This window comes from Dreissena polymorpha, chromosome 15 (genome assembly GCF_020536995.1).
Source record: "Dreissena polymorpha isolate Duluth1 chromosome 15, UMN_Dpol_1.0, whole genome shotgun sequence".
Classification (NCBI taxonomy): domain Eukaryota; kingdom Metazoa; phylum Mollusca; class Bivalvia; order Myida; family Dreissenidae; genus Dreissena; species Dreissena polymorpha.
Window position 1 is genome coordinate 7,315,377 of NC_068369.1, and position 11,599 is coordinate 7,326,975.

At 38.7% G+C, this 11,599-nt stretch overlaps 1 protein-coding gene across 1 annotated transcript; it reads left to right on the forward strand.

Moving 5' to 3' along the window:
- Window positions 1–1,155: 1,155 nt before the first annotated feature.
- LOC127860941 (sodium-dependent phosphate transport protein 2A-like) lies at window positions 1,156–11,351 on the forward strand. Its single transcript, XM_052399259.1, has 10 exons — window positions 1,156–1,362; window positions 1,452–1,689; window positions 2,333–2,476; window positions 2,814–2,945; window positions 4,170–4,361; window positions 4,832–4,950; window positions 5,785–5,853; window positions 6,149–6,266; window positions 8,055–8,183; window positions 8,507–11,351. Exons 1-10 carry the CDS (start codon window positions 1,282–1,284, stop codon window positions 9,400–9,402), a joined length of 2,118 nt encoding a protein of 705 aa, XP_052255219.1. The 5' UTR covers window positions 1,156–1,281; the 3' UTR covers window positions 9,403–11,351.
- Window positions 11,352–11,599: the final 248 nt, after the last annotated feature.

Below are 11,599 nucleotides of genomic sequence, written 5' to 3' on the forward strand. Positions count from 1 at the left end.
CAGGTCGCGGTCAGCCTGTCTCGTATTGTTATTTCAACGCTAGCGCGTTTACCTTGGAGGAACTTGACTCATCTTAAGAACAGAAATATCCTTAAACATTATGCGCATCAATTATTATCATGCACACATGGTATGTTAAAAGTAGATCCATAACAAAACATGATAGATACTTATTGGTCTAATAAGCACTATTCAACTAACATTAGAACGATCGGGATCAATACTATTTATCACCGAGTCAAATAGCTGTGTACGGCAAACATCTAAACATGTCTGTTCGAAAAACGCGCGTATATATAATTGAAAAAATTGTACATATATGATTCGCAATCGGCCGGTGAACTTTTATGTTGTGTTATTTCATCTTCTCCGCGTATCTTAGTGTTTTATCTTTAGATATATGATCAAAAGTATGGAGATAATAATACATTAGACCCAAAACTGTCGCAACATCCCGTAATTGATGTGTGCATGATGCAGCTTAAAACTGAGGAGATCAAAAAGATGATGCGATCTGTGATTTCATTGATGTATCTGATTATCTTTCACCAGCACAAAACAAAATCAACACCGTTTATCTTCTTTAAAATATATTTTTTGTTATCTGTTCGATCCAGACATTGTCATAAAGGTAATTGTTCGTGGCTGTCATTAACCAAGTGATTTGAAATACCCTAACGATCCCTCATACACAAATAGAGTTAAGTTTTTTAATGTCGGTCACAATATCATGAGTGAAAAAAGCTCACAATTATCATGTGCGAAAAGGCATTACGGCTCTCTTCTTTGTGGTTAAAAATAGATCATACTGGTACCACACCAAAGGTTATAACTTCCGCTTCGGTTTGTAACTTATCACCTATAATTATGAATAAAATACTTTTTGTATCACTTATTAAACCGCTTGTTATTGTTATTTTGTATTATGCTATTAGTCAAGTGAATTAATATGTTTCGCAGTAAAGAATGTATCGATAAACAACGGGAACCATCAATGACCTCATTATTTTCTTCACTCGTGGTAATACAGAAAGTAGTTTCTTTTGGCGCATATAAATAAACACTATTTTTAAATGAAAGCAAATCGTTTATTGCTGAAAACAAAATTATCTTATTTAAAGAAACATTTCAGTTTTGAGTTCGTAAAATTATTAACGCTAGAAAGTAGGGATTGTCGATGTCGGCGTAGTAATACATTGTGACCTCGATTTGACCTTAAATACTATATTAGTTGTAACGACCACGTTGATTCATTCAAACCGAATACGATAATCGAACAAAATGGTTCAGCCACAGTATCACAAATGCGCCGACAAAGAGGAAAGTAAAGTGAATATTGAGGAATATGGACCAGTTAAAGAGGTAAGTAATATTAATCATCGATTTCTCATTCATTAGTTGCTTAAATAGTGGTTAGTTTTCGGGGAAATTACACATTTACCACTCGGCAGGTGCCCGCCAAAATATGCGAGCCGTCGGGTGAATTCAAAAACAGCGCCCATTTCTACATCGGTGGCGCAACGGACGTAGAGGCCCCTCCCGAGTACCAGGAAAACGATCCTCTTCAGGGTCCCCAAGGGGCGCAGTGTCTCCCCCGGGACGAGTTAGCCGACTTTGATAACTGGGATGACGACGACGCAGATGACGGCGTTTCTGCCGCCTCCGACGAGAGCGGTCCCAGCTGGTCTGGTGGGTACAGATGCCTTCATGATACTCACTGTCGCACCGGCCGAGCGCTCGCTACCAATGTATCATTTGCGGCCGGATACTTTTGCGGACTGTGTCTCGGGGAATTCGATACAAAAAAAAAACAACCTCACATGTAACAGATGGCCTAAAATATTTGGAGAAGGGACGAGGGGGGGACAAAAATGTCACAAAACAAAGGAGATCCTATACAATTTTACTTTTTCAATTTCTAAACTAAATGCGAATCAAAAGGATAATGCTTTGTTCTATAATCCTTTGATCGATCGTCCTTTCTTCCGTTCTTAACTTTATCCAATTGCTTTAAATCGGAGATTATATTGTTAACTTATGATACAAATGTTGTATGTACTTAGTAACCTTTTAATTTCCTTTAATCCGACGAAGCGACACGTGGAAATAAGATTGTAAAAGTGTTCGATCACTAATACACTTTTGTGTTCATCAAACAAATATAGTTTTCATGATGTAATGAAGATTATAAAACTAAAAGTAATCGCTTTTTTATTTATGATTATTTTTTATTATTTTGATCGTACAGAATTCTTTGATAATATAACTTGTATAGACATTTGCAAGTTATCTGCGATCCCATTGACATATCTGTACCGTTGTCTCCTTTCAGAGCTGGGCACATGCGCACGTGTCAATCGCGTGCTGGTTCAGTGGGTGGGAAAGGCAGTGTGCCTGCTACTGCTACTGTACCTGTTCATCTGCTCTCTTGATTTCTTGAGCTCCGCCTTTAGAATTCTGGGAGGGAAAACTGCAGGTGTGTATTTGTGGAATTATATATTACATTTAATGGAAGTTTGCTTCATTTTCTAATAAATGACATTACTGAATATCGATTTCAAGAATTGCTGAAATCTTGTTTCCAACCCGGAATGCTTCGATTTCACATGTATGCTATCTTGTGATTATTAAGTTCATTAAGCGACAATGTGCATAACGATTTTTTTGAATAATAAGAGGTATATCTAGTGTATTAAATCTTATATGTTTGCCATTTTGAGATGTTATAAAAACGTTCGTTATATTTATTCATTGTAATCCGTTGCACATGAAATCTGGCGTATTTTTATTAAGTCTTATATTTTGCCCGCCAGGTGGCGTGTTCACCCAGAGCAGCCTGCTGCAGAACCCCGTGGCGGGCCTCATGGTAGGCATACTGGCCACTGTGCTGGTCCAGAGTTCGAGCACCTCCACCTCCATCGTCGTCACCATGGTCGGATCCGGAAGTGAGTAGCGCGCAAGCGTATGATCTAAGTCACGCTGTCGGCGTTTGAACACTTGCGTCGATCTAAAGTGATAAACACAGTGCTCAGCGCAGTCGGCATCGTTGTTTGCGTTTGCTCGCGTTAGTTTTTTTTAAAGTAAAGAAATCGTATTCAGATGCATGGATATCGATTTCTGCGTTATGGAAATCTGAAACATTGATTTAAGATATATTACAGTGCAAATGCAACAAATCATGCTTTTGGGTTTTAAAATGCGATTGAAATGTATTTCAGAATTCCGTTTACGAGATTTCACTTATAGAACATTATATAGAATCTAATAAATGGTTAATGAATGATCCACGCAAGCTGTTGTTGGCGTGACAAGGAAAACACTTGTTTCCTGAGAATTTCAGACAATATCGATTATTATATTAGCTCACAGTTACTTAGCGCAAGAATTTCCCGATATAAACATATTGGAAATGCACAACTATCGGATATGTGAAATATGTTGCTATTAACGTCATCGGTTCCTATCTGGTTAACATTAACAGTTTCCATATGGGCGTTTTACGCAATTCCGGTGTATATTCAGAAAAATGCAATGCGCCATATCCGGTGCACTCGGAAATGTAAAATGCACCGTATATTTTGTTCTGTGTATAGTGTTCTTAAAGTAATTTATTGTAGACATCTGAAATACACTAGGGGAACATAGGTTTCGAACCAATCAGGGACCTATGCAAACAGGTCCCTGAACCGATTGACCGTATTTAATAGATATTCTCTATTTACAAACGAACTATACATTTATACATACTGTTACGTGCAGTTTTTATTATCCAACTGATCATAAGAATTTGTATTGTATTGATTATGTGTGGAAAAGCAGCAATACAAAATAACAAGAGCCTCGTTCTTGGATAACTGGGCTTATTGTATGTGCGTTAGTTGTCGTCCCAGATAGCCTTTTCAGTCTGCACAGGCTAATCAGATACGACACTTACCGTATAACCTGGCTTTTGCTAAGGAGAGACTTCCTTTAAACGAAAAATAATCGGACAGAATCGTCCCTGATTAGACTTTGCGAACTGCACATGATAATCTGCGATGACACTATACGCTCATGCAAGACCCGTTTTCCCGGAGCGAGGCTCAAATAAAATGCTTTAAAAATTGTATATTCATATTTTAAAATTGTAGATTAAAGTAATCTAACAGTCTACTCTTATGATTTCCCAGTTCTGGAGGTCCGTCCCGCCATTCCAATCATCATGGGAGCCAACATCGGCACGAGCGTCACCAACACATTCGTCTCCATGGCGCAGTCCGGAGACCGGAAGGAGTTCCGGCGGGCGTTCGCCGGCGCCACCGTCCACGACATGTTCAACTGGTTGACCGTCCTCGTACTGCTTCCGTTGGAGTGGGCGACTGGTGAGTCCAACAACAATTTACACCATTATTGTGGCATTATTTGAGCCGCGCCATGCGAAAATGGGTATTCTGTCATATGCCGCCAGCGTAGATCAGCCTGTGTCTACGCTCAGTCGGGTCAGGAACTATCATTTCCGCTTATTATAACACGAAATCTTAAATTATGTTTTTAGCGGACAGTGTTGCTCCTGTCCTGACTGTTTCGTTTTGGCATTGGATCCATTTTCTAAATCTTTATGATTGTGTGATACACGTATGACAAAGTTTTGGAATAATAGTTCTAAGTATTGTATTTTATATAATGATATAATTGTTTTGCGTTTAAAAGGATGTAAGAGTACTGTATTGTAATCACACCAATACAATCCTGAAATATTTCATTTGGACGTAAATTGATCCCGGTCAAGCGGAGAAAAATGATATTTATAATAGTGCGATTCCTATATTCAACTTCCGTTTTCCGCCGGCAGGTTACCTGTATATGCTTACGAAGGCTATTGTGGACGCTATCCATATGAAGAGTTACACAGGCGGGAACCAGGAGCTCCTTAAGGCGCTAACGGAACCCTTCACCAACCTAATAGTGCAGGTAACCTAACCCCATTTGATAAAGCCTTCCAGCCCCTTCTTAAACAACCATCTCCAGCCTTGGTGACACTCTGTTTTGTTCGACTTGGGCCTCGTTCTGGGAAAACTGGGTTAAATGCATTTGCGTAGTGTCTTCCCCTATAAGCATGTGCAGTCCGCACAGATTTATCGGGGTAGACCTGTCTGTCAAAGGATTTTCGTCGTTTAAAAGAAGCCATCTCTTAAAGAGAATCCAGACTATGTGGAAAAGCGAAAATGCATTAAGCCCAGTTTTAGCGCATGACACCAAAGTCTTAATGAACGTGTCTGACTTATATTATGTAGTCTAGCGCGTCTTCTTTATTTAATTAAATATCGTACATGGGTATTTTATTGTTGCCTTCATACACGCTGAAACTGTCGTCTGGCGAAATCACTTCAGTCTTCTGGTATTGCATACGAAGGTTAAATTTTGAAAGTCATTCGCTGCATCCTGAACATTAACATCTAGTATACAGTTACATTATTTTGAATGATTGGGAATTTTAAGAGTGTAGCATGACGAAATAAAAGAACTAAAGGGTATCACGGATGGATGAATAGTTAAGAACTTCAAATGACATTGAGGCAGTTTGCTAATATACACATGTGAACACATGAGTGAAGGTTTCGTGTTCCCGGTCATGTTAAATTGAATCGGACTTAATTGTATAAGTATGTCGCCACTCGGACAATGATATGACCACCTAAGGTGTGTTGCCGCTGTGCTTTGCACACGAATTTTACGGTCCAGTAATATATGTTTACGAATGCACCATAGTAATGAATTTTATCCAATAATCGTGTTTATTTTTAGGTTGACAAGAAGGTCATTAGCAAGATTGCAGAGGGTCACTCAGAGTTCATGAACAAAAGTCTTATTCAGGTAAAATCCGCACCCAAAGATTTTTATAGTTGGCATGATGCAGTAAAATTGTGATGTGTTAACAAAAAAATTTCATGAATGCACAGGTAGCAAATGTTCTCAATAGGAACCTGAGATTTTTGCAACTTCTTGCTTACAATATTAAAGCAAAAATAATTATAAAACTGCACGTATTTTAAAACTTTCCGAAGAATAATTTACAACGATTTCATCATAAATGTATTTATTGTACGAGAACGTGAAATACGATCACTTATCAATACACCGTGATGATACATTTAAGTTTTCATTCCAGAAATATTGCGTATTCGAAGATGCCGAAGTTGTACTAAGAAATGCTTCTATTAATGGGACGGAAAGCAACTATACCGAGGCCAACGCCACGGCCCTGGATGAAGTCCCGATCGGAAAATGTAAGTCCAATAACATGACCAAGATCGCCGTGGCGTAGTGGATATGGTGTCCGCCTAGCGATCGGGAGGTCACGGGTTCGATCCCCACTGAGCGTTCTTTAGATCTCCCCCATAGACACCAAGGAAACGGACTCGAGAGCGTTTCATATAAGCTTAGGCTTGTTACGCAATCGAGCTTAAATAAATAGGTTTAAAAAAAATAAAAATAAATAACATTACTTGATAGTTGACCAGAAATAGTCCGGTGTCTGAATTAAGATTGACATGAAGCTATTTTCAGTAATTCCTAAGGCAGCCTAGCAAAATAAGTTGTTTTCGTCTGGCTGTTGACGTAATAATAATCGATACAGAGTGCGCCTGCGCAAAATGTGTTCATGAAAATTTATGTCGATTAGCGGACCTCTTTCTTAATAACATACGATATAACACTAATTGAAACACACCATTTATTGGGATTGGTAAAACTGTCTACTCTTATATAGTGCATTGGGCATTTAATTGTAAATGAGTAAACTTTCGAAATTAAGTGTCCGATTTCAAACTGACAAGTTATGAAGTCCTTAATATGATTCCTCGGGAAATGGTTACAAATTAAGATAACGTAGGTGGTTGGTGGATCGGTTTCATTGATTATGGATAACGGGCACTTCAATTAACATCGAACTTTACCAAGGACAAATACATAACGTAAGCGCGGTAAAAATAAGTGATCGATTAATTAATCATTTTTTGAATGGAACTATTTGCTATAGCCTTCAGGGCGGATTGTTTAGCGTAAGTCACGCCATATCATGCGACAGATTAAATCAACATGCATGTACTTGGCGTACAAATAGGTCGGTGCAATGGACCGACGAAAATCGTTCACTGAAAATTTCAAACGGAAGATTTACGTATGTATACTAATGAATCTGCACTTGTACACCGCGATTTGTCACTTAATAACGTAACGATATAACGTTTCAAATTATGGTTTGAAGTAAGGCCTTATTTAAAACGATGCGAATTTAAGAATAAGATCATGAATATTCTATTTTAAAAAATCCAAATCACATTTTGTTTCGAAATACCAGATGTCGTGCTCCTGTTTTCTCAATGGGAAAAGTGTCACATATATATCAAGATGTCTGATGTAATTTTTGTTAGAGCACATTAATATGCCATATGATATGCCTATAACGTAAATAGGCCATACATGTTAAGAGCGAGACCCCCAAAAACATTCAACGTGGTATGTTTACGTTGAACCGAACACGCCATAAAATGTCAACCTAGATACTGGACTTGCAGTTTTTGTGTCATGAAATTAGACCGAAATGTGAGCAAATCTTTACAGTATAACGCGCATTCATGTCAATGAGCTAGCGTGAACCATCAGAACTTGCAATGCACGCAAGGTCAATATTAAAACGATAATTCATAGAGTGACACCTTATTTAATCTGCTTTATGATTATGTCGGATACAGTTGAAACACGCTCATATATCGTAAATATTGCTGAAACGGACACGTATGTCCGTATAATAAGTATCTAGAAGTAAATGAGTCGCGTTCTGGAATAACTGGGCTTAATGCATGTGCGCACGTGACAATCAGGGGCGGCACTTTCTGCTTTACGGATTTTTTCATCGAAATAAAGTCTCCCTTCTTAATAAACCCGGACTAGGCGGAAGGTTTCGTGCTAATATAGGACTACATTTTACGCACATACATTATACCCCGTTTTCCCATAGCGCATTTCCTGAGATAGCAAGCCACATACTAACCCGTTACTTTGTATTGTTGCAGGTGCGAGCCTATTCAGTCAACTGGAGCTATCCGACAGCGTGTCCGGTGTGATCCTGCTCGTGTTCTCTCTCGCGCTGCTCTGCACGTGCCTGGTGCTCATGGTGAAACTCCTGAACTCCATCTTGAAAGGTACGCCGTAGCATTACTACATTCTCCATATCGAGGACCGGGCCCATATTCACCAACCCATTCTTAGACTTGGGAATAAAGAATAAGACTTTGAACCAATGAAATACGTGTATCATTTATAATATACAACTAACAACTGATCGTTATTTCCTAACAAAACGTTCTTCATGTGGAATGATGTATATAGAGGCCATTAATGAAAATTTTGACTCAATATTAAAGTTATTCGTTAATATTTCAATTTAAAAGAATATTGGACGAAACTTTACGCACATGCCCGGTTTTCCCAGAGCTTATAATTAAATATGGTTTGTTTTTTCCAGGGTCCATTGCAAAGGTGATCAAAAAGACCCTGAACGCCGACTTCCCCGGATGCTTCTCTTGGCTGACCGGATACGTCGCCATGTTGGTCGGCGCCGTCATGACGCTGCTGGTCCAGAGCAGCTCGGTGTTCACTTCCGCCCTGACGCCCCTGGTCGGGATCGGCATGATCAAAGTGGAACGTATGTATCCACTCACCCTGGGCTCGAACATTGGCACGACGGGGACAGGAATCCTGGCCGCCATGGCCGCTTCCGGTGACAAACTGCCCATCGCTCTGCAGATTGCGTTCTGCCATCTGTTTTTCAACCTCAGCGGAATCGTCCTGTTCTACCCCGTACCTGCATTGCGGAGACTTCCCATCCGATGCGCTAAGTTCCTCGGTAGCGTCACCTCAAAGTACCGCTGGTTCGCCATGGCCTACATTTTAATGGTGTTCCTCCTGATTCCCGCCGCAATCTTCGCCATTTCCGTTGCTGGCTTCATTCCATCTGTATGTGTAGCTTCAGTAGTCATTCCATGCGTTCTTTTCGTCGTCATCTTAAACATCCTGCAATCCAAATGCAAATCATGCTTACCGAAAGCACTCCAAACGTGGGACTTCCTGCCTAAGTGCCTCCGGTCGCTAGAACCCATAGACAAAGTCATCAGCAGCGTTCTCGGACTATTTAAACGCTCGTGTCCGTGTTGCACCAAATCTTGCGCCCGGAAGCCGCAGCCGACGACACTCGGTCAGGTCGTCCAGAAACACACCATCGCGGCCACCATCGCAAAAAACATTGTCAAAGACAAGAGTATTCCTCTAAAGGTCTCACCGGCGCCTTCGGTGGCGTCTTCAAGACTGCTCCTTTCCCGGTCGTCCACAGAGCAGTCGTCGTTCGCACGATCGAGTGTATAGCACAAGCTTGTTGCGTAAATGATGTTTTATGCATAAAACAATACTTGTGATGTATATATGTATATAACGAAACAATTCATATCATCATCGACACCATATCTCTCTTGACCGATCTGGCCGTGGGGTGAGGGAAAGAACAAAGACATACTCCGCCAGTCAGGTCTGTTGTGAGAAGCTTAATTCATAACACCATGTTTTAATCAAGAATTTATTTTGAAAATTACTAAAAAAATAAATAAAAGGCATAAATAAATAAAAAAAGTAATTATTAGCTAGATAACAATTGTAATGCTAAACCCCCCAAATTGGTGCAAAAAGGTAACATGTTTAATTAAAATTAAACGGCTCATGGTACCTTTTTGCACCAATTTTGCGATATTATGTTTTTTTCTTGCGTTTGCTCTTTTGACTTTCGGAATACAACTAGAAAGTTGTCGCCATCTCTGGTCATTGTTTTTGTTTTGTTTTTATCATTCTTCATTATGCATTATGTAAATACAACGATTTCGTTCATATATGTACATATTTTTACGGTATTATTTTGATTATGAACATTAATGCATTTATTTATTACATGGTTTATAAGCCATCGTCGTGACATCAAGCGCCTCTACGGGCTGGTTGTATGTTACGTTAAATTTACAATGTGTTCTAAATTGTGTTAATTGATTGACTCACATGTGCCCAGTATGTTTTACAGTTGCTAACCTTGTCTCAAAGACGTCGCTTGTTGTGAACGGTCATGTATACGTAAACATCGAATATATGTGTGTTTCGTGTCAGAATGTTGAATCGGGTGGCGGAAAACTACAACGGGCGAGGCATGGTATGGTATTGCGCAAGGGGGGGTTAGAGGGTTAGGGTTTGGGTTAGTGTTAGGGGTCGGGTTAGGGTTTGGGTTAGCCTAAACCCAACCCTAACCCTAACCCGACCCCTAATCCTAACCCTTACCCTAACCCTTTTTTGGGGTTATCACCCCTGACCATGCCTCGCCCGTTGTAGTTTTCCGCCTCCCTGTTGAATCGGGGTAATTAAAAATGATCTGAAATAAATTGTATAGCGAATACTATTTATTTGACAACTCGAATCTCCTGTAGCCTTTTTGGTTGTGAAATTTTGTTTTTATACTGCATTCTTTTTTCAAATCTGGCATAATTTTTATACTAGCCAGACATAATAAAGACATTCTATTTTTTTAATCTCTATTATAATTTATATACTAGCCAGACATAATAATGATAAAATAATCTCAAATTTATTTGGAAATTTTATTTCTAACTACTGAAGTAATACTCATTTGATTCTGAGATATATTTATGGTGTCATTAGGTAGATTTTTTAATTTGTACATAATGCATTTATGAAACCAGTATACGTATGTTTGTGTAAGTACTTGTACGCATGCATACGTACTGTTTTTTTAACTATTTAATAGCGTGACTGTGCGTCATCTGATCATGTTTGAACTTCCAGCTTGAGTTATTCTACTGTGTAGAATAACTGAATGCCCCACTAATCATCAACAACAGTAAATACGCTTAAAATATATAACATTTACCAAAACCCCTCAGACTTTAATACGTCCATTCGATGTCCGGTTGTGCAATAACAATAGAATTATCCAGTGTATAGACAGTTCATTAGTATTTTCATAACAGTGTGGTTCAAGTTTAAATTGAACTGAGTAATTCGAACATCCCAGTTTCATTACTTCTATTATTTTCACTGAAAGATCATGAAATATTATGTACTATGGTATAAATATTTTGAATTGAAAGACTGCAGCTGTGGGTAAATTGTTATTTATTTATTTATTTATTCCATTGTGAACAGCATTACCACTTCTCAATTGTGGTGGCATTAATAAATGTCATTTACGATTTTTTGTGTTGCGTATGTTTAAAAAGTAAAACACATAACGTGTTTGAAAAATAAATACACGAAACTTGTATTGACTTGCTTTATATATCATTGCATTTTAGCAAAGTGCCTTACCTAGAGTTTGTGTTATTTCAAATTAAGTCATACTCATTTAAATCGCCTAATAATTATTTGCCTATAAACAAAGTGTCACTTAATGATGGCGAGTGTCTGAAATAACAAAATTACGCTCGTTTACTCTGTTGAAGGGACCTTTTCACATATTTTAACATGTATTGTATGTTTCACTTCATGCTTTAAATTGATAATACATGTA